Source organism: Lagenorhynchus albirostris, chromosome 20, assembly GCF_949774975.1.
Source record: "Lagenorhynchus albirostris chromosome 20, mLagAlb1.1, whole genome shotgun sequence".
Taxonomy (NCBI): domain Eukaryota; kingdom Metazoa; phylum Chordata; class Mammalia; order Artiodactyla; family Delphinidae; genus Lagenorhynchus; species Lagenorhynchus albirostris.
This window is the reverse complement of record NC_083114.1, coordinates 50,605,104-50,629,293: the sequence shown is the minus strand read 5'-3', so window position 1 is coordinate 50,629,293 and position 24,190 is coordinate 50,605,104. Positions and strand designations below refer to the sequence as shown.

At 48.1% G+C, this 24,190-nt stretch overlaps 1 protein-coding gene across 1 annotated transcript in view; it reads right to left on the bottom strand.

Moving 5' to 3' along the window:
- CYTH1 (cytohesin 1) overlaps positions 1-17,565 on the bottom strand; it is a 78,627-nt gene extending 61,062 nt beyond the window's left edge. Inside the window, exon 1 of the mRNA XM_060132844.1 lies at positions 17,445-17,565. Within this exon, the coding sequence (XP_059988827.1) occupies positions 17,445-17,466 (22 nt within the window). The 5' untranslated portion in view covers positions 17,467-17,565. The remainder of the gene's footprint in view (positions 1-17,444) is intronic.
- Between the last annotated feature and the right edge of the window lie 6,625 nt (positions 17,566-24,190).

The following is a 24,190-nucleotide window of genomic DNA, read 5'->3' as shown; positions in this document are numbered from 1 at the left end:
ACCTTGATAAAGTTATTTTTTTAAACACAATAAGGGGGAATCAGAAAAGTTTGTAGCAAAAAGATAAATGGAAATGAATGTACTTGTTATCACTAAGTGAGATGTTTCAACGTCAACGCTGGTATCCTAGTTTGCTGTGGAGGCCCTACCAAGTCCTCCAGAATGTCCGCTGACGATGGCCTTCAGAGCAGACACTCCCCAGGCTCCTGCTGCATGTCACCCCCTTGACTGATGTACACAGAGCACCTCACTGGACCCTTCACAATGCCCTGCAAGGCAGGTGCGACTGTGTCGCTACCCCCAAGTCTGTGCCCCTTAGAGAAGACAGATAATCTGCCCAAGGCACAAGGTGGCCAGGGTAAAAATTAAGGCTGACTGATGAAAAATTCATGACAGTGCGCTTTGCTCTTGTTTTTTTTTTGTCGGCGCCACGCGACTTGTGGAATCTTAGTTCCCTGACCAGGGATCTAACCCAGGCCCTTGGCGGTGAAAGCACGGAGTCCTAACCACTGCACTGCCAGGGAACTCCCAAACAATGCACTTTGGAAAGAGCATTAAAAGACAAAGTTATCAAGCCAAGTTTAAGCTTCTTTCTACCAGAGAGTCCCTAAACAGGCACTGTCCTCCCTATCTGTACAGAAAAGGATTCTAAAACCTATCTGTTCAGAATTAAATCGTGGTTTGTGTAGACTCACTTTCAAAAGTCTTTAACACAATTTGTGGATGCAGATGTCTATAAAAAGCCCTTTTCAGTCACAAGGGGACACAGGAGTGCTGAGAAGTCAGGAACACAAAGCTCAACAGCTGGCCTGTGTCCAGTAAACACAAGGTGGGAAGCAGATGAGTTCTCACCCTAACTTAACTCTTAAGAAACCCTCATCTGAGCTCAACAGAGAATACAGCTGGATGAAACATATCCAGAAAAAACAGCTCCTTTTCTTGGTTAAAGGTCAAAGTTCTCCTTCCATCTAGAATACAAGGTCCCTGAGAACTCTGTTCACGTCTAAATTCCAAGACCCACAGAGTGCCCAGCTCCTAATTGGTACTCAATAAATATCTGTTGACTAAATTAACAAGAAATGACCTGGGAAAGAAGCTGCTATAATTCCTATTCTGATTTATACGAGCACTAGGCAAGGTCTTAGAATAAAGCTACCCCACCAACACTGAGAAGAGAGAGAAAAAAATATTTAAAAGTTACATCAAAAAACGAATGATTAAAAAACAATTCAGGGCTTCCCTGGTGGCGCAGTGGTTGAGAGTCCGCCTGCCGATGCAGGGGACACGGGTTCGTGCCCCAGTCCGGGAAGATCCCACATGCCGCGGAGCAGCTGGGCCCGTGAGCCATGGCCGCTGACCCTGCGCATCCGGAGCCTGTGCTCCGCAACGGGAGAGGCCACAACAGTGAGAGGCCCCATACCGCAAAAACAAAACAAAACAAAAAAACAATTCAATGTTTGGAAGGATAAATTAACAAATATCATCATATACTAGTGTGAAATGTAAACGTAAATGTGACAGAACTTTCTGGAAGATCACTTGACAGTACATATCAAGAGACTAAAAACAGTTTTTAGTCACTGACCCAGTGATTCCACTTACAGGAATCTAGCCTAAGAAAAGAATCAGAAATGTGGGCAAAGTTTTACCAACAATGATGTTACAGGGTTATTTGCTACAGGAACAGAGAGGAAACTTCTAAATGACCAACAAGAGAGGACAATTAATCAAATCGGGGCGCCACCACATTACACTGCATTCGGCATAGGCAGGCCACCATAGGGCCCCAGCATCCCCACACGTCTTTTGTCACATCTGGTTGGTCAAGGAGACAGCAGCATGACCTGCTGGCTCCCAGGGGAGGGCTGGCTTGTCTGCTGCTTGCTGTGGAAGGTGCTAAGCCCTGGGGCCCTGGTCCCTCGGCTGCAGACCAACCCAGTTCAAGCGTGCCCATCGTCTGGGCTCATCCCATCACCCTGTGGGACTTGGTGTAGGGGAAGCAGCAGCCCCAGCCTGGGTTCCGGTGTCTGCTGGGCTCCACGTGATAAACTGTCTGGTTCTGACCCAGTGAGGCCTGCCACCTACCTCCAGCCCCTCCTTTGGACTCTTGCTTTTCCCACTGTCCTCTGTGAGGATGGGGTCCTTCCCTGGCAGATGCCACCAAAAAAATCATCCATATATAAATTTTAATGGCACAGAAAAACACTTATGTTTTTTTTAAAAAAGCTACGAAACATTCCACAGAGTGACTGGAACTAGTTTTTAAGCTTTTTGTTGTTGTTGTTGCTAATAAGATCCAGACATATAACCCCCAAGCTTCAGTTTATCTAGTAATTCCAAATTTCTCCTTATCAAATCTTACACTCCACGTTTCCGCAGCTGTTTTATGTAAATTACTTTCACATGCACTCTCTTATTTGCCCTTGCAACAACCCTGCAAGGCAGGTAGGAAAGATACCACTGTCTACACTTTGCAGGGGACGCGGGGATGCTAAGTGACTTGCCCAAGATCACAGGGCCATTAGAGACAGTACCAGACCCAGAAGCCAGGCCAGACTACACGTGCAGTGCTCTTTCTACCATACCATTCATGCCTGCTCAGCACTATATACCCAGACTGCTAACATGTGATAAATGGAGTGGATGTCCTCCCCTTTCTCTCTGCTAATCCACTTCCCTTCAAGGTGGGAACTTTTCTGAGCAGCTGCTCTGTTTTCTATTTCATTGATTTCTGCTCTTTTATATTCTCTGTCCTTTTGCTTGCTTTGATTTCATTTTCTCCTTTTGGCTAGTCTCTTAAGATGGAAGCTGAGGTTTAAGCTTATTTTTTAAATCCTACATTTTCCAAAAAGGACTTAAGGTCGGTGGACATGTAGGAATATGCATGAAAGAAAACTATACCAACACGTTCACGGTGATGAGTCCATGGGAGTTCGTTACACTCTTCCCTGCACTTCTGCATGTGTTTGAAATTTTCCATAATGTTAACTTTTCAAAGCTCGCCCAAAGTGCTAAAGAGGGCATATACAATTACAGCCAGCCTATCCACCAACAACCCCTGAGGAGAGGCTGAGAGCTCCTCCGAAGACGCTCTGGCAGGTGACTGCGGGCCTCGGCCCTTCCACAGGCCTCGTGTGCCTGGCAATCCACGTCCCAGGTGGGACATGGGAAGGCTCTTTTCAGGTCACTTCCTCTGCTGTGCAGATCAGGGCTCCAGGATGGCGCCTGCCCAGGGGCTGCCCAGCAACTGAGCAACACACAGGGAAAGTGTCTTCTAAAAGGAGCAAAACTAAAACCACACAGACACTTGGGGAAGCTGAAGTGGGGAGGCATATAAACTTGGTGGCTATAATAAAGGAGTTTAAAAAAAAACCCAAGCTTGGTTATTTTTTGCTCCTTTGATCTGCTGAGCCTCTTCTTACAAACCTCTGCTTGAAAGTTCAAAATCCTCTAAGGGGAATTCTGAATGGCCTAAAGCAAAACCACATCAATTAGATGGTTACCTTGGAAAAATGCATTTAACACTCAGCCAACCCTTCCTACAATCCTTGACACAAATCCTCACACCATCATTTCAAACAAACACAGGAAATAAAGGGAACCATCTCTAACGCAGGGCCAAGCAACGTGACCCCGAAGAGAGCAGCGCAAGCTTCCTGAGAGTGGGTCTTCTACATCCTCGAATTTAGGCTCTTTGAAAATATGTGTGTACGTGTGTGTACATATGTATGTATGTATGTATTCATTCATTCCTGGATCCTACCCTGGAGGGTCCCGGTCCATTAGCTATGGCTAGAGTGGGGCCCCAGAGTAAACTGCCTTTTAAACTGACACAGGCGATTCTGTAGATTAGCCAGGCGTGGACACACCATTCTAACCCCTATTTACTAGATTACCAACTCAGATGGGCAGGTTAAACAGACTACTGATACTTTTGTAATTTCAGCCTGAGTCCCACAGCAATGCAGGAGCACACATCCTGGCTCACGCGGTCTCTACGTGCGAGATCACCCGACTTTTGCGTTCAAACAGTCCCAAACTTATTTTCTCCAAGCGGCAAATCTCCAATCACAATTCAGTCTCACAGAGACTGTTTTCTTCAGTTCTGTGGCTCCAGGCAAGAATCAGGGGATGTGTAACCTATTTTTGTGTGGAAATCAACTGACCTTGGGGATAACACGGAGAACTAAAACCGTGCAAACTTCCTAGAGCCTAGAACCCCCTTTAAAAGTCAAAAGTGACTTTTAACTACATGCTTGTCTCTATCAATTGTGTTTTTACCATAAGGATGTTACTTTCATAATTTTTTTAAAGTAGAAGTTTAAATTCCTCTTATGAAAACGCTATATGTACACGTTTATATGTTTAAGAAAATGAGAGATAACAGCAAGATCAGAAAAGGGAAAGGACAGTAGTATTTAGCCAAAAATTCAGTTTTGTATCCTCGAAATCCATTCAGGGTGGAAATCAAACCAAATGAGCCTTTAACACGAATTTGTGAAAGAGTAATCACACCTAGCCTGCTTCCTCTACACGGATGCCCATCAAGTGATGTGAGGAAAAAAGGCAGATGACTGGGAAAATAATCACCGAACAATGTCATGTCAATATATTCCTCTAGAATAATGAACTCCTTTTTCCTATCAAGCTCCATTGTTCAGGGATGTTTCCATTACCTGAAACCAAAAAAAAAATTCTCTTTGCTACCAAGGTAAGTACAAAAACGTTCCTAAGGACGGGCAGCAACAACACAGCCTCTGGCTGGAGACCTTCTCTGTTCCGGCAATTTGAAGACAAACAGGGCTGCTGAGGAGCAGAACAGGACATACAGGTCAGAGTCTGTTGCTGCTCTGCATGTGTGCTGAATGAGGAACGCTCATCTAGGACAAGAAATGCTTGACAAAACCAGAAAAAGCCTACACAATACTGTAGTCCTTCCTATTCATGTGGAACATCTCCTCAAGAAGAAACAGGTCCCTCCTCATGAGAAACAGCCTAGGAACAAAAGCGCTAGGGTGATGTGGTCTGCAGAACACGGCCCCCAGAGATGTCCTAACCCTAGTCCCTGGACCATGTGAATCTGGTAAATTCCACGGCAAAGGGGAATTAAGGTTGCTAATCAGCTGACCTAGAGATGGAGAGATTATCCTGGATTACCTGGGTGGGCACAACGTGATCACAAGAGGGCTTAAAAGTGGAAGTGGGGCAAAGTCAGCATCAGAGTGATGAGATATGAGAAAGACTTGATCAGTCATTGGTGGTTTTGAGGATGTAATGAGAGAAATAAAACAAAACAAAACAGATGCAATAGGGCCACGAGCCAAGGGATGCAGGTGGCTTCTAAAGGGTGGAAAAAGCAAGGACATGGAGGCTCCCCTAGAGCTTCCAGAAGGAACAGAGCTGACACCTTGATTTTAGCCCTGAGACCCATTCCAGACTTGTGACCCACCCCCAGAACAAGAAAATAAATTTGCGTTGTTTTAAGCCACTAAATTCATGATAATTTGTTACAACAGCCATAAGAAACTAATACAGTGAAGCCACTTCTTTTGTCTCTCTACAGTGCTGAGGGCATGTCCAGAAAAGATCCAGGTCAAAGCAGCATCCTACCAACATGCCCAGTTGCTTTCCTGATTTTTTTAATCCCGAATATTTTTAATCCTTGTCAAGATACATACGTTTGTCTAATACCTTAATACTTCCTAAAATAAAGTGGACTCACACCAGAAATCACCTTACTGTAGGTTACGTCAGCCCTCTTAAAGAATTTCTTCGTCTCACTCATCTTTCAAGAATAGAATAATCATGTTTTGTCCAAATATCCCTTTTTTAAGATTTGTACTGAAATCTCTGCACGCATAGAAAGCGTCCCCATAACGCTTGCAGCAAGCCAGTAGTGTGGAACTTCCTAACTGGTTATACCACAACCAGCTGCAGCAAGAACCAAGCCCCCAAATAAACCACAAAACACAGAAGAATGAAAAAGGACAGAGCACGTGTGAGATAAGAGGGGTAAATTCTAATTTCAACAACAACTTGCAAGTTTACAGGAGCAATTTCAATGACCTTAGTTTCCACATCAAAACCAGATGGGCGAGAGAGAGTGTGGACTCAACAATTCCATCAACAAACTCAGAGTCTACAGTGTACCGGGCCCAGTCTTAGGCACCTGGGTTGTGTCTGGTAACAGAAGATGAAGATTTCTGTCTCCATGGAGCTTCCATTTCAGCTGGAGGAGACCAGCCACATGTAATAAACGTAATCGGTAGCAGGCAATGAGTGCCTAGGGAAGGGGGTGGGAGTCAAGCAGAGTTGGGGGGCAGAGGTGTGCAGTGCAGGCTGCTTAATTAACTGCACGCAGATCTGGGTAAGCCTCCCTGGGAGGAAGGGAACCTAAACCAAGGCTGGTAAGTGAGGGGACTGATCACGAGGATGTCCGGATGGGAAGCATCCCAGCAGGCAGTGGGCCGAGTAGAGAGGGCAGAGGTGTAGAGGTCTTCAAGGGCCTCCCTGGAGACCATGGCCCAGAAGGTGTGCCTCCAGGGCTAGACTACAAAGGCTAGGGCAGAATCCCTGTTTCTCTGAGAATATTGTAAACCCACAAAATAATCTTTCAATTCCAACCCTGCAATCTTTTCAGAAATTCATTTCCTCCATGCTTTGTCTGGACACTGGGGGAAATCACTGGAAGTGTTTGTCAAAGTTACTGAATCAGCTGCAGAAGTCACCCTTGCCCACCACTGGTAAAAGTCACCATGAAGGAGGAGAGCCACTCCAGGGAGGAAGCGTGCCTGACGCGGCCACTAAGGTGACCACGAGATCTGGGACTCTGAGACGACAGCCCAGGGTGCTCAGGAGCTGCTTCAATCCCACTTTATTGTTGGGTGTCATCCTGACACAAGAGTGATGGTCCAGGGGAGGTGAGACTTAGGAGGCGAAAAGCAAGAGGCGTGAGAATGAGGACGCTGGGGTCCTGGGCTGCCTGGGTGTCCTGAACTACAGCCCTCTTGCAGGCGCTCCCGCAGCTGGGCTAAGAGCAGTCAAACGACCAAAGGCTGGTTTCAAAAACTCCTGCAAACACCGTCATAAATCAGCACGCTCACTTAGGAATCTAGGCCCCAAAAGTCTTTTTGAGGCTGCAAAGCTGAAGTCCTGCTCCAGAATCCTCGGTGACCCCTCTAGGCGACTGTCGTACGGACGAGGCCCTGACAGGAGGCACAAACTACGGAGTTAGAGCAGCAGTGGCGGAGGGGGGGTGATGCTGGAAGGTACCATCATTCCCCTGAAGAAATACCGTGCCACCACAGCAGTCTCCTGTTTCACTGTTGGGTTTCCTCTCTCAACAGGCTCTTTATTTTATTTTTTTTTGAATTTTATTTATTTTTTTATACAGCAGTTCTTATTAGTTACCTATTTTACACATATTAGTGTATATATGTCAATCCCGATCTCTCAATTCATCCCACCACCACCAGCTCCCACCCCCCACCCCCACCCCCACCCCACCCCCCACCACTTTCCCTCCTTGGTGTCCATACATTTGTTCTCTACATAACAGGCTCTTCTATTTCGTCCTAAGGGGTGAAAGGTGAGAAGCCACACCAGGAGGCGCCTGGAAATGGCTGAGAGGCCAGCTTCGGGACAGATCTGCAGGAGGCAGGACTCCTGTATTAACCTTCACCTGGTTACCTGGGCTTCGCATATAAACTCTGGCTGCCCAACCATAGGACGTGTATGGCTCCAGGGGACCCTCAAAGGCCAGGAGCGTGACTCCTGTCGCCACACCAGCCCCCATTTACCAGAGGCCCCAGGAGAAGCCAACACAACCCAACAGACTAGGAGAAAGAAACAGGCTTAACTGTATGATCTGCCTAACCCCTCAAATCTCAACCCTAAAATTAACAATGGGCTCTTTCAATATACATCTGTTTAATAACCTGCAACATAGGTTTTAACCAAAAAAGTAACCAAAGTGTATCAAGACATGGAACTCATGGAATTGGAACTCCTAATTCCAGGAGAAAAACAGAAAGTTTAGGAAGTTTATAAAAAGTATACAAGGCATGTATACCTTTTACATGTATAAGCATGTAACAGTGAAGAGAGGGGTGTGAAATAATAGGAAACAGGGATGAGCAGGCTACTTGCAGCAACGTGGATGGACCCAGGGATGATCAGACTAAGTGAAGTCACAGACAAAGACAAATGTCATATGATGTCACTTATATGTAGAACCTAAAAAATAATACAAATGAGCTTATTTACAAAACAGAAAGAGACTCACAGAAAACAAACGTATGGTTGCCAAAGGGAAAAGTGGGGGCAGGGATAAATGAGGAGTTTTTGATTAACAGATACACACTACTATAAATAAAACATAAACAACAAGGACCTACAGTACAGCACAGGGAACTATATTCAATATCTTATAATAAGCTATAATGGAAAAGAAGCTGAAAAAGAATATATATATTTGTATAAATGAATCACTTTGCTGTATACTGAAACTAACACAACACTCTAAATTACTATACTAAAATTCAAAAGAAAAAAAAAAAGAACAAGCAGGCCGGCAGCAGAAGTGGTGAGCACACAGGCTCTGCAGTCTGAGAAATCTGGTTCCAGTGCCAACTCTGCCACTCATCAGCCAGGTCACCTTTTATAAATAAATCTCTTAACCTTTCTATCTTGTCACCTGTTAAGAGGGCACGGCCACTGTTCCTCCCACCCAGGATTACTGTGAGGACTAAATAAGAATGTACAAAAGATGTTCAGCAGTGAACTTAATGCACAGCAAGCAGTTAACTGCTGCTGCAAAAATAGTTATAGTGGTAACACATGCTCTGCAATGCTCCCACCTCATTTCATCCCAAAGTTAGGTGGTTTACTCAAAAGTGTATCTCACCCAAAACACACTGAAAACTAGAACCCTCCAGGCTCCCACAGCATTTGTTTATATCTTCATCAGAGCATCTGTCATATATTCTTCATTGAAATTTTTCAATTCATCAACCCCCCTACACTGTGAGCTTCTTGAAAACAGGGCCCGTATTTTAAAATTCTTCATAGCCTCGGCATCAAGCAAATGCCCCGACACAGAGAAGATAATGAAAATGGGATGAATAGATGGATAGATGATGGACAGCCGGGAAATAATTTAGAAGGCAAGAAAGACAAAGGAGTAGAGTATTTTTTCAAGCCTGAGTAACTGGGGTGATAAGTAAATGGGGACAAAAGTTTAAAAAAAAGGGGGGGAGGAGGAGTCTGGAAGAGGAGAGTAGAAGGGAAAGAGGCAGAAGGTCACCTTCCGATGCTGAATTTGAGATGATGGAATACCCAGGGGGAAATGTCAAGCAGGCAGCTGAAAATGCAAGAATACAGCTAAAAATCAAAACACTCTCTTAATTTCAATCATTAGGGCTGTTGGAAAAAGTATTTCAGGGAAGCAGAGATCATAAGAGAAACTAACTTAAGCTAAAAAGGTTGCAAACACATGCAGTCCGGCAGCTGCTGTGTGTAAAAGCCTCAACAGACAAAATGAAATATGAGCCCCATCCTACATGGGTTCACAGCACATGGTCTATGAAAACCTTAATCCAAGACTGGTTCAGAGTAGTTTTCAAAAAAGAGTCTATACACAGGCTTAAGTGTCCCCAAATTTAAAACAAAAGCCTCTCCATTCTGCATTGCCTTCTAGCTGCTGCCCCCTCCCTGTTCATTTCATCTAGTTTCTTTTTGAGTTCTATATGTACATATATAGAACTGCACAGTCTCCTTTTCGGGCTGCTTCCTCTGCCCAGCCCTTCAACGGTGGCACGCCCAAGATGACGTCCCTGGACCTCTTCTCAGTCAGCATGTCACATCACCCCTTCCCTGCTTCCACTCCCACTCGTGTGTTGGTAATTCCCTGAGTTCCAGTTCCTAATCCAGCTGCCTAAATAGACCTCCCCCCGTGGAGAGCCCGTACGAACCTCACGACTCCACTCAGTGTGTCCTCACCTGAGCTCCTGTGTTCAACTCTGCACACTCAGTCTAGACACTCTCTAAGTGGTCGGTCTCCCCGAGACTCATCCTGTTTCCTTATCGTCCTTCGAAGCTCTGTCCCTCCCAAACTCTGGCAACGAAATCCTATCAATTTCAGGTCCTTACTCAGTCTCGTGCTTGTTCCCCCCTTCCTCCCACCCCTACTGCCTTAACTCAGGCCCCATCCTCTACCCCGCCCGGATGCCTGCAACAGCTCCCAAAGGGGCTCCACGCTGCCCAGCTGCACCACACCAGACGGGGGAATCTTTCCAAAATGCAAAATAATCACCTCGAAACAGGCCAGCCCAACCCCTCATGGCTCCTCGTGGCACACGAGGAGAAGAGAAGAAAGTCCTGGGTCCCACGCAGGAGCCCTCAGGACCCTCCCCGTCCTCCCCCGGGGCACACAGAACCATCTGCAGCTCCCCGCAGGAGCCGGTTACTCCATTCGCCTGGCCTCTGCTCAATCTCTCTGCCTGAAATGTATTTCTTTGCCATATCCACCTAGCTAGCACCAACTCAACTCAAAATCCAGCCCAAGTGCCAGCTCTTCCGTGAACTGTCCTCTGCCCAATCCGGTCCCACCCCGACCCCAGGTAGAACTGCTCTCCTCTGTGTGCCTGAGTTTTCCTGTACACCTGTCACATCCACTCTAATACTCTCCTTCACAGCCTTCTTCCACGTCTGTCTCCTCCTTCTCGGCTCGAAGCATCTGTGACAGTAGGGGCTGCGTGGTGTGGTCACTAGTGCTTGTTGACTGAATAAGCCTTTATAAATTGCTCACAGAAACCAAGCCTGTTTCAGGACTACTGAAGGGGAAAGTTTTCTAATAGCATTAAACCAATTCCATTCATACCCAACTTTAATAATTACAATATAGGCTGCAGGGGCTTCCCTGGTGGCGCAGTGGTTAAGAATCTGCCTGCCAATGCAGGAGACATGGGTTCAAGCCCTGGTCCGGGAAGATCCCACATGCTGCAGAGCAACTAAGCCCATGTGCCACAAGTACTGAGCCTGCGCTCAGAGCCCACGATCCACAACTACTGAGCCCGCGTGCCACAACTACTGAAGCCCGCGCACCTAGAGCCCATGCTCCGCAACAAGAGAAGCCACTGCAATGAGAAGCCTGCACACTGCAACAAAAAGTAGCCTCCACACACCACAACTAGAGAAAGCCTGCGTGCAGCAACAAAGACCCAACACAGACAAAAATAAATAAATACATAAATTTATTTTTTTTAAAAAAAAACAATATAGACTGCAACAATGCCAGATAAAGGCATGCTTTAGAAATAGAAATGTCCTTTTTATTTTGGGCCATGCCATGCCACACGGCTTATGGGATCTTAGTTTCCCAACCAGGGATGGAATCCAGGCCCCCAGCAGTGAGAGTGCAGAGTCCTAACTACTGGACTGCCAGGGAATTCCCATAGAAATCTTCTTGAAGACTCAAAAAAAAAAAAGTGGAAGACACAGAAAGCACTGGGCTAAGGAAGGTGACATCCTGACCCTCTCTAAAGCAGCCAGGCCTCACAGGAAGCAGCTCACAGCCATCTCACCACCACAAAAGCAGAAAGACGCAGCATCGCAGCATCTTGCATAATGAAGAATAACAAAAATCCCCTACACAGCCTTCACCCTATATTACATTTTTTTAGTCCATGGGAAGAGAGAAGGAAAACAACATTACCAGCAGTTTCAAAGCATGTGGGATTCACTTCTTGAAAATTTCTAATTTTCCACCTCCTCCAGACCTCTATTATTGCAACTGAAACTGAGTGACAATAATTAGAGAGACAGTCAAGAGGCAGTGTGGCAATGGAGCAGACGGACAGGTTCGGGCAAAGTGCTTTTCTTTCAGAGCCCCCTGTCCACAACTTTTGTCTTGGAGGGTGAGCAGGAAAGGGGTGAAGAGGGCTACAGGAGTGGAGACTCCACCAGCCACACGGCTCTCAGGCTCAAGCTTTCCGTCCTCTGCCTCATGTCTCTCTCATTCACACACACACACACACACACACACACACACACGTCCCCACCCTCCTCCACCGCCAAGTAACCTCTATGTTTGCTCTCACATTGGAATAAGAAGGCGCTCTCCTTCTAGTTCTTACTGGAGAACTACCTAATCTTAAAGGCATGAAATACATAAGAAAAAACTCTATTTGGCAAGATGGTTTTTGACTAACACCCAGGACATTCAGAAAGGGGCAGGCTGGTATGAACCCTAAGATTCCACAGACTGAACCCAAACCAATAAAAGCCACTTAACTCGCAATTTCTCCCCTAAAGGAAACATTTTGTATCTGGCCAGAAGACAATATATGGGTTGAGAGATCTTCAATCTTTAAGACAAAAACTAAGGAAAGGTAAGTATGTGACTCTACAAATCGTCAAAATCTGACCCAAATCCCAATCAAAACAAATATATATTTTCCCCACGCTTAAAATATCAGAGTGAGAAAAATGTAAATCAGCTGATTTAACAGAGGCCTTAAAGAAGGAGTTAATCTCAGGTACATAAATAAAGAAACCATCATCTCATGTGAACAGCCAGGTCATAATACACAAATATGCAAAAGAAATTTTTTTTAACCTAGCTAGTAATCAACAGATATAATGAGGTGCTATTTGTAACCATTAAATTAGTTTTAAAAAAAAAGCTTTCATATGCTAATCCTCACCGGTGGCACATTTGCAGTGATACTGGAACACATACCCCCATACGTGGCTAAGAACAGGGTAGACTGATACAGCCCTTTTGGAAAGCAAATTGGCACCACGCATCAAGAATTCTCAAAATCAGGCTTCCCTGGTGGTGCAGTGGTTGAGAGTCCGCCTGCCGATGCAGGGGACGCGGGTTCGTGCCCCGGTCCGGGAGGATCCCACATGCCGCGGAGCGGCTGGGCCCGTGAGCCACGGCCGTTGAGCCTGCGCGTCCGGAGCCTGTGCTCCGCAACGCGAGAGGCCACAGCGGTGAGAGGCCCACGTACCGCAAAAAAAAAAAAAGAATTCTCAAAATGTTTATATCCTCTGACATATTAACGTCACCCCTGGAAATCTACCCTAAAGACCACAAAATGTATAATTATGGTAACCTTATGTTCCAGATTTTCTAAGAAAGCCCTGACTTCATGTAATTGTATTCTTTTCAATTAACGCAAATCACTAAGAATGGAACTACCCTGGAAACAGTGAAAGTCATCAATATCATAGAAAAATGAAGAAAACTGGTTTGGCACAGGGTCAATCAGCAAAGTGTTCTAGTTTCTGTTTGGGACGGAGGGTTGAAGACAAAACTTCAAGCTCAATGAATGTTAACTTTTGCCACATGGAACCTGGTTCAATCTGTTATTCCCTCAACAGTTGCTGGGCTGCTTCTATTGGGAACCGGGCCCCAGGCTTGTTTTGGAGGCACAAAGACGAAACAGCAAACCTCTCTAGACGCCACGGGCTCCCACGCACCATCCTGCGGCAGCGCCCATGCGTGTCACTGCCCACGCCTCACTTTAATCTTCTGAGGACGGCAGGTGTGCCTGGTTAAGATCAACATCTCCACTCTCTCAAGAGGCTTATTTCTTAAAGACCTCTTCTCCCTCGTGCTGCAGGATAGGGATCAGCTTGAAGCTAATAAAAGCGAGAGGAGTTAAGATCTGTGTTTGAGAAGTAAAAGCCTTGAACGGCACGCTGAGTTTAACGATCTTAAGAACCCATGCTCATAAATTTGATTATTTTGTCAGAGTCATCACCACTAACATTTCCGATGTTACTACTAGATGGACCCCGCCCATCTCTACCTCGCGACTTGTCCTAAGAGAGAGGCAGGCAAACACACAGGCAACCTCTGGAGCAGCAATTCCCAGAGTCAGAGCCGTCTGAGAACCGGATTAAAGCTAAAGACTCTCCAAAAATGCACATTCACAGAAACTCTCACATACAATCTCAGAGGGGCCTGAAAGCCCATTAAGGGGCAGGTTGCAGGTTAAAAATGTCTGCTCAAGTTCAGAGGTCACAAAGAGGAACAGAGTCACTGAGTTTTTTCTTGGGCAGGGAACCCTACGAAGGCAAAAATACCTCTTCCTTTTGCAAATGAGAATTGTGACATCCAGGAAGTACAGTCATCTAATAAGAAGGTAAAATGACCGGAAAAAAACACCTCCCAATCATTTCACAGTGTTTAGAAAGAAGCTGCCGGGGGATAAAGACCAGCCAGCCACAAGCATTATGAACATTTCTTAAAGTGTCAATTAAGCATTCAGAAAATCCCTAATTCCACATTTTTCCAAAAAAAAAATAAGCTTTGAAATGACTTTTGTTTATCCTTCCCACCCCCCCACCCCACATAGGTCTTCAGAGGACAGTTTATCATACCACATGTGTAGTCTGAACCACGTTGCACTGGTCTAGGGAGTTAAGACCCTCCGGGGAGTATACAGCAGAGAGGGCTGACAAACTCAGTGGTGTGGTCTCTGGGTCCGTAAAGGACACCAAAGAGTATGCAGTCAAGAAAGGCCTTCTGGGGCTTCTGATGCAGGGGACGCAGGTTCGTGCCCCGGTCTGGGAGGATCCCACATGTCGCAGAGCGGCTGGGCCCATGGGCCATGGCCGTTGAGCCTGCGTGTCCGGAGCCTGTGCTCCGCAAACGGGAGAGGCCACAACAGTGAGAGGCCCGCGTACCGCAAAAAAAAAAAAAAAAAAAAAAAAAAAAAAAGAAAGGCCTTCTGGTGAGTTTTCGAAATTCTCTTTCACTGAACAGAGAAACTCTAAGACTAATTCTCTTTCTTTAGCTTATTATAAATGAGCTATGTTTCAAAGGTTTTTTATACCAAGGTGGTAGCTTGGAAATCATAACCCATGTCCCCAAAGATACAATGTTAAAAACAGTACTAGTGTCCCAGGCTGACTCATGAACCACCAGTGGCGGTTCTGAGGGAACCCCTGGACCTGGCATTCTATGTGCTTTATGAGTCCATAGCACGCACTTCCTTTTGAAATGTGGAATCTGAATAGTTGTCTTATCTTCTGAGGTAAATTCTCTGTAAAACCTAGGAGAGAAATGGACAGTTCTGGAGACTAAGGCAAACCCTTAAAGAACTGGGAGCCTTATTCTTCAAATGATCATCTTGAGCTATTAGGTACTTTTTGTGTGGTAAACCCTATGGGTGGGGAATCTTCTTTAAGTCAACATTTCTGGCTCCTCCAAAATACAAAGAACATGATTTTTTTTTAATTGCATAAAGAGAAAGAAAGGAAGAACTTCTTCCTCATCTTTATGTGTGGTCAGCAGAATAACGGAGCCCAGAGATGTCCCTGTCCCAATCCCAGAACCTGCGAACATGTTACCCCTACATATGGCAAAAGGGGGATTACCACTGCAGAATCAAGGTTGCTCATCCTCATCCATATCCAGGTGGGTCCGATGGAACCACAGGGTCCTAATTAGAAGAGGCAGAGGTCAGAGAAATGAGAAGATGCTACCTGCTGGCTCTGAAGATGGAAGGTGGCCACCAGCCAAGGAATGTGGGCAGCCTTCACAAGCTGGAAAAGGTAAGGAAACGGACGTTCCCTTAGGACCTCCAGAAAGGAACACTGACCAGTAAACACCTTGATTTTAGCTCAGTGAGAGCAAATCTGGACTTCTGACATCCAGAGCTATAAGATAATAAACGTATGTTCTTTTGAGCCACCAAGCTTGCGCTAACCTGTCACAGCAACCACAGGAAACAAATATCCCCTGCTTCCATTCACCCCGTCCAAGCACAAATTCATGCCACTGGTGGCAAAGCAGTCACTGTGTTAAAAGCAACCAGACCAACAGCTTCCTGCCTCGCCCGGTGGGTAAGAACACCAGAAGAGGGCACGAAGAAAGCCTGGCAGAACACTGGGATCTGCAAGAGATTAAACAGCAAGAGAAGGCACAGCGGCAGGCAAAGCTGGAGAAGACTTCTCCCGGGTGGGCAGAAAGACAGAAGCCTGGAGGAGCCAGAAAATCCTTCGGGACCAGCCAGGAGGTGATTTGTTTTCAATCACAGAAGAAAAGCACACACTACTTTTACTTGGAAGGTAACAAGGGGACATCTGATGGGTACCCATCCCTCACATGCTCTGGACTTCAGGCCACAAGTGGTGGCCCTTCCCCTGTCTGCCACTCAGGGTTGTGGGTCATTAACCCACCTTTTCTGCGGTCAGTGGTTCCTCAATGACTTACTCATAAATAACAGAAAACCATAACAACATGCTTCACCCGTCTCCTTTTAACATACTCTATGACAAAGCTTGCTCGCTCAGAACTTAAGAAACAAACACCACCTATGTCAATTAGTCAATAAAGCAGGATTCGGTTCCCTTTAGCCACACAAGCATTTTTAACTGTGCTCTCTGTACTCTGCTACCAAACCACAAAAGTTCACCACTTGTTCTATCTGCCATTCTTTCATCTCTCAGGAATAAAACGTTAAATTAACTAAAGCATTTCACAGAACCTTCTAAAACCCCGGCGATCTGAAGCCATTTGAGGGAGGAATGCCCTGCCGATGGCCAACAGTTCCCAGGATAAGGTTAGCTGGTGGAGGATTTGGGAACTGGTAGTTTTGTCAAGTTTTCCCTGTCTGTGTGATGTGATGACTATGCCACGTCTCTGTGCACAGATGAGAAAGCAAACTTGCGTTTCTCCGCGCCCCTCGGGCTTCACCCGCAGGCGTTTTGGACCAGCAGCCCGTTCACACGGAACGGCGGGCAGCGATCGTCAACCCGGGCCTTGGAGTGGACGTTGGCCGAGGTCCTGGTCCCGATGGCACCCCCTGGTCGCAGCCTGTCCACTTCGGGTTCGCTGCCTGTGTTTTCTCATTTTCGTTTCTGAACAAAGACATGGACCCGGGCACACAACTTGCCAACACCTAAGGGGCCGGAAACTACGGAGAATGCCCGGGGGGAACTTAAGCGTTCGCGGGGGCCCGCGGCGGGGCTGTGGGGCGACCGGGCCTGCGCCGGACAGAGGCCCGCGACCCCCTCCCGAGACCCTGGCCCCGAATTCGCGGCCCCGAGACCCTCTCCTCGCGAAACCCGCCCGAGACCCCGGCCTCGAGACCCTCACGCCGGAGACCCCCGCCCCGGAGCCCCAGGCCCTGAGACCCCAGTCCTACGAACCCGGCCCCAGAGACCCGAGCCCGGCGACCCGCGGCGCCGACCCCGGAGACATGGACACTCCGACGCCGGCCCCTCAGCGCCCCTCAGCCTTCAGCCTCAGGACCCCGGGTGACCCCTGCCCTGCGGAGGTCCCCGCCCGGCCCGGCCGCCCTAGGCTCGCGTCCGGCACCACAGTCCCCGGGAACGCGAGCCGCCAGAGGCGCGGCAGGACGCCGGGCCGGAGAAGGGAGGAAGCGAGGGAGAGGGCGTCCGCCGGCCGGGCCGCGGGCCGTACTGACCGTAGCTGTCGTCCTCGTCCATGGTGCCGGCGCCGGGTTCCGCGCCGGGTTCGCCGCTCGCCCCTGGACCCTTAGCTCCTGGCCCTGCTCGCCCAGCGCGTCTCGGAGCCCCGCCCCCGGCTCCGCGCCCTCCACCCGCCCCTTGCCTCCCGCGGGGCGCCCCGCCCGCCGCCTGCGCGCGCGCACACACACACCCCAGCACGCGGCTGCCTCCCGGCCCGCGCCTGCGCACGCGCCCGGCCAGGCCCGCGGCCCCGCCCTCGCCGCCCGCGCGCCCACCCTTCGGGCTGCGTCCTGTAGCCTGCCCGCGCCTGCGTACGCGCTCCCGCTCAGGCCCCGCCCCTCCGACTGGTCCCTCGACCCGAGGCCCCGCCTCATACCACGCCCAAGCCCAAGGCCCCGCCCCGGCCGCCTACAGGGGCGCATCGGGTTTCGGATTTCTCAAGGGCGGCACAGGCCTAGGGTACAGCACGGAGTCTGGCTGCCCACAAAAGCCCAAGGTCGTGTCCGGCCACTGAAGGGCAGGGTGGTCCTCGCTGACGTCAACCTCTCAGGTCCGGCCCTCCCCAGACTGCCAGAGACGGCCGGTCCTTGGTCAGAGACCAGAGCATTTGAATTCATTATTTCTGAGGTCTGAACCTTAGCACCGTGAATGTCATGAGCTCACTGCCTTTATACTTCCTTTTATTTGTCCTCTGAATTTACCCAGGTCAAATTTCAAAGAGAGGCACCTCATCTCCCAGCATTTCAGGATTTGGGTGACCTTGATTCCTGGGCCTCTTAAATTTACACGTTTCTAGACTGTGCCTTACATGTTTTATTTGTCTGCCCTGGGCGGACCAAGCCCCTCCCACTGGTAAACTGAGCTGCCCTTCGGGGAGCATGAGCAATAGCTCTTCACCGGGAGATGGGCACCTCCCCAATTTTTAATTTAGAAAAATCAAGGAAAATGCCACTTTTTCTAGCCACTTCTGGATGCATACACTCTTTCTTGGTTTGGTGCTACCCCTAAAAATTATAAGTGCCTCAGTTGGAAGGAATCTCAGGATCACACATCACACAGGGATGGTCCAAGACCCCCCTGGGGGGTCATAACCCTGGACACTTAGCCAACGTGCTGTACCCAGGGGCTGCTGGAGAAGAGCTCAGCCCAAGGACCTGGCAATGTCCCTGGCAATGTCTCCATCAGGGGGAGTTGTGACCCTCCTCAGCAGCCTGTTGCGTGAGCCCTAAAATATGCCTCCCAAGAGACAACAAAGAAAAGTAATTTCCCCTCATGCAAAAGGAATAAATGAATGATGAAACTCTAGGCTTTCTTTCCAGATCTGCTTCCTATTAGCCTTGTGACCTGGGCAAACAGCTCAGTGCCCTGGACCTGTTTCCCACCCACACAATGGAGCCTCTGCCTATAAAATCCAGGGTTCTACCCAATATTGATCTCTGAAGTGACAGATCTGTCGTTGTCTTCCTCTTGACCTCTGCACAGGGATGGATGGATGGATGGATTTCAACATATCACCCTAAGCGATCCTAATCTTTACATTCCATCAGGGTGCAGCTCTGGCCCACCCTTCTGGTGGCTAAGAATATTGTACATTCACAAACAAACATCCCTCTTACTCCGCTGAGCTGTCTGACCCAGCCTTTGGTGGAGAAGCTTGATGTCTCCGGAAAGTCTAAGAAGATGGTCTCCATTTCCTTAGGCAGGTGTTTCTCTCGAACAGTTCCAGAAGTTAGACACTTCCCTTGTATAGATTGTTATCTTACTCCTAAAAGGTTGATTCTGGTGGACCTAGCCGTTTAATCTTCACTGATTTCACCTAACTCTTGCTCAATGACCAAAACTTGGGAAGAAAAGCAATTGAGGCCACAGGTTAATTCTCACTATGATCTGAACTCCCAAACCCAGTACCTTTGGATGGGAAGGAATACGGGTGTGAATGCTAATCACTTCAATTAGCCTGGTACTTAACTGTTTACAAATTCCCTTAACTTACATTATTTCATTACAACAGTGTTTTCCAATGGCAGGTCCTGACTCTGAATGGATGAGAAACCAATCACCATTGGATGAAAGGAAGATAGAATAAGATACAATCAGTGTCCATCACATACCATAAGGATAATGTTTGTTTTGGTTGTAGATGCATGCACTGGGTAGGGATGTAAAATGTACTTGACTGCAAGTCACTGTCAAAGACCCTCTGTTAGCTCACACTCCTGGCTCCGGGGCTTTGGTGAGCTGTTATCTCCATATCGCAGATTTGGAAACTGAGGCCCACAGAGGTCACAGTGTAGAATGGGAGCCACCAGGTCAGCTTCACTTGCTACTTGTGTCCTCAGCCCCTGGAGCATAGCGAGACCTCAAAGGGAGAGCCAGAGGCAGGGAGCAGAGGAGCTGAGAGGGCACTGGCCGTGGGTCTGGAATCTGCTGGTCTGCTACTTACCCCCAGACCTCTTCCCCCACGTCAAGAACTTTGAAAATGGGTCAGGGACTTCCCTGGCAGTCCAGTGGTTAAGACTTTGCCTTCCAATGCAGGGGGTGCGGGTTCGATCCCTGGTCAGGGGGCTAAGATCCCACATGCCTTGTGGCCAAAACACCAAAACATAAAACAGAAGCAGTATTGTAACAAATTCAATAAAGACTCTTAAAAAATTGTCCACATCAAAAAAAAAATTGAAAAGAAAAAGAAAATGGGTCGGGGCTCCCTGCAGGCCTCTCACTGTGGTCTGTTGTTTTTAGTGGTTGATCCGCCTGACGAACTTTTTTTTTTAAGTTAGTGCCTCCCTTCTGTCCTCCTTGCCTTACATAATAATTTCAAAAATTAGAATGAATTAGGAAGGGTTTTGAGCAGAGGTAACCCAAAATATATTTTTTTCCCTGTGCTTATACTGTGATGTTTAAAACTTTTTCAGAAACAGTATTCAAAAAGGGACAGGTTACTGGGTCCTGTCCCTTTCCTACAAGGGAGCACCCACAGGCTTTTAAAAGATTGAGCCTGGGCTTCCCTGGTGGCGCAGTGGTTGAGAGTCCGCCTGCCGATGCAGGGGACACGGGTTCGTGCCCCGGTCCAGGAAGATCCCACATGCCGCGGAGCGGCTGGGCCCGTGAGCCATGGCCGTTGAGCCTGCGCGTCCAGAGCCTGTGCTCCGCAACGGGAGAGGCCACAACAGTGAGAGGCCCGCGTACCACGAAACAAAATAAAACAAAACAAAACAAAAGATTGAGGCTTATTTCCGCATTTGCTGACGTGAGACTATTCCCAAGCTGTATGAAGTGGAAAAACCAAGGACAGAACAGGGGTATATAATATATTTCCATTTCTAACAAAAATATATCAACATGTGATGTACATTTACATTGTACGTTCAGCCATTTGATAAATATTTGTCGGGGGCAGGGCGCAGTGCTGTGCCATGCGCTGTTCAAGATGCTGAGGACACAGCAGCGAAGAGAGCAGCTGGAAAGCCATGCCCTCTCGGGACTCCCAAACTAGTGGGCAAGCGTGGACTGTGGCTAACAGGGCACACAGGAGACTGGGGGCCTCCCTGCCTCTGGGAGGAGAGCCAGTTGCCAGGGAAACAGGAGTGGGAGACTCTTCATTAAATACCCTTCAATACTCAAAGGGGTTGAATTGTGAACCCAAAAACCTAACCTCCAGTACCTGTGAATTGTGATCTTATTTGGAAATAAGGTCTTTGCAGATGTAATCAGGTTAAGATGAGATCATTAGGGTGGCCCAAATCCAATAACTGGTGTCCTTCTAGGAAGAGGAGATTAGGACACAGAGACACATAGAGAAGGCCATGTGAAGATGGAGGCAGACACTGGAGAGGCCGAGCAATGCCTGGGTCACCAGAAGCTGGAAGAGGCAAAGAAGGATTCTTCAGAGAGAGTGCAGCCCTGCCAATACCTTGATTCCAGACCTCTGGCCTCCAGACGTGAGAGAACAAATTTCTGTTGTTTTAAGCCCCCCAGCCCATGGGACTTTGTTATAGCAGCCCTGGGAAATACACAGCTTTTAAATTAAACACAATATGCATGTATTACCTATTTTATTTTTTTAATTGAAGTATAGTTGATTTACAATGTTGTGTTAGTTTTGGGTGTACAGCGAAGTTCAGTTATTTTTATATATATATATATATATAATGTATATATTCTTTTTCATATTATTTTCCATTATGGTTTATTATAGGATATTGAATACAGTTCCCTGTGATATACAGTAAGCCCTTGTTGTTTATCTATTTTATATATAGTAGTGTGTATCTGCTAATCCCAAAACTCCTAATTTATCCCTCCCCCAAGCCCTTTCCCCTTTGTTAACCATAAGTTTGTTTTCTACGCCTGTGAGTCTGTTTCTGTTTTGTAAATAAGTTCATCTGTGTCATATTTTAAATTCTACATATAAGTGATATCATATGATATTATTACCTATTTTAAATTAATGTTTTAAATAAGAATTTTAGAGGGGGCTTAGATATAAGATACCATGGTAAGGGACTTTACTATTACCTCTCTGTTCTTCCTTGTGCCCATATTTCATCTGGTTCCTTTTTCTAAAACAAATGATTCTACTTCCTTGCCTTTCTCTTCTCCCATCAAGATGAGTGAGACAGCAGGGGGCCAAGTGGGCAGCGCAAACTGGAGGGTCTCGTGAGAAAGGGGAGGACGGTGTCCCCTCCCTGCATGAACACTGATACCCCCTCCATGTGCAAAAGGAGCAACTCGCACCGCCACCCCGCACATGCTGAAGGAACACGGTCCCCTGAGGCCAACAGAACCACAGGAAGCACCACGTCCTAAGGCCTCCCACCCATACAGAATTATAAATGGCTACCCGACACGCCACTACTCAGAGCTCCACCAAGGCCAGGGCCGGGGAGGGAGGGACAGTTGCCTCAGACAACACCTGCCTCACAGAAGAGGAATGGGCTCAGCTGGGCCTGCCAGCCTTACCCTCCAACTGCTACGTGATCCCTTCATTCTCCCTGAGACCAAGGTGAGAGGCTGACGAGGCTGCCCAGCGGCGCTTCCGGAAGCCAGCCTCTGAGCCCTCCCCATGCAGGTTTAGACAGGTGTCCACAGTAATACAAGACAGGGCCTGGGGGCAGCCCCCGCCAGCCCCGCCAGCCTCTCCAGCCTGCACTCAGGAGGGAGGTGGTGCTGGGGAAGGAAGGGCGCTTGCAGAGACGCAAACCGAGCCACTCACACGGGCCGAGGCTGGGGCATTGTCTTGCTTTGAAAACCCCCAGATTTTATTCTGCTAAAGCTTTGCAATTTCTTCTGTGTGTGAATGGCACTTGAAATCTGTTTGTAATGGATCTTGATTGTGTCCAGCTGTCACAAACAGTTCCCCTGCCGCCCGACAAGACAGCTGGCCACGTGCCACACAGTCCAGGCTTTCACTTCAAATAGAGGAGCTAATGCTCCAGTTCCCGCCAGACCTGCCAAAATATTTTCACTTGTGAAAACAACAAAGGTGGGGGGGACGGGGGGTGGGGGCAGGGGCTCAGAGACAGAAGCGTCGGGAGGACGGCGCAAGGAGGCTTCTGGGCCAAGGACATCAACGGAGGTGGGCTGGCCGCGTTCTGAGAGGAGTCCAAGGGCACGGTCACCAACCACACTCCTGTCGGGCTTACCCCTTCAACCAAGACTTCCTGGGGGCCTGGAATTCGGGACTGACAGAAGGCAACACCCACCCGTCTCTGCCAAGGGGAATTGTCTAACCGAGGCCATGTAAGGCAGAAAACAGCAGATCAGTACACGTAAGAAGGGAGAATACAGTACGTGAACCACGGATCATTTCTATGACTGTAAGAGCAAAAAACCACATCAAGGTGCATTTTAATAGTCCCAACAGTTAGCATGGGATGATGAAGGCTGACACATCCTTTCAACAACACAGCTGTGACAGGTGCTGGGAAACCTGAGGATGGGAATGATTTGATTAGGGCTTTTTTTTTTTTGCAGTACGCGGGCCTCTCACTGTTGTGGCCTCTCCCATTGCGGAGCACAGGCTCCGGACGCGCAGGCTCAGCGGCCATGGCTCACGGGCCCAGCCGCTCCGCGGCATGTGGGATCTTCCCGGACCGGGGCACGAACCCGTGTCCCCTGCATCGGCAGGCGGACTCTCAACCACTGCGCCACCAGGGAAGCCTGGGCTTCTTGTCTTGAAGGACTATCCTGGGGGCCAGGAAGGCAGACCAGGAAGCAGGTCCACTGGAGGCTGGAGCACTGGTTAGAAGACGATTTGAGTCCAAGAGAAAAGTGGTGGCGACTCAAGCTGAGAGCCAGGCAGTGGGGACGGGAAAGAGTGGACTTTCCGGCAGCCAGGTGGAAAGATCAGAATTCTGTCACTGATGCGTGGAAGTAATGTGAAGGAGGTGCCGAGCGTGGCGGGCACGTTTCTGGCTTTGGCATCAGGGTGGATGGTGGGCCCCCAGCCATGGGAGGGACACAGGAGGAGCAGGACACAGGTAAGAGGAGGGCAGACAAAACAATGAACTCTGTCTGGGCCACAAATTTGCCAGTAGGATATCCAGGAAAAGATGTTCCTCGGGCTATATTGAGTACACAATGGGGAATATTGATTGGAGTGGATTGATTCTGGCTACATCTAGGTACCCAGGGCTCACCAGATCCAACAGATTTAACACTGAAGGGACAGAAAAAGAAGAGCTCTTCAGGGAGACGGGGGTGAATAGTGTCCAATCCTGAAAAGAAGTTGTGGCAAAGGCTC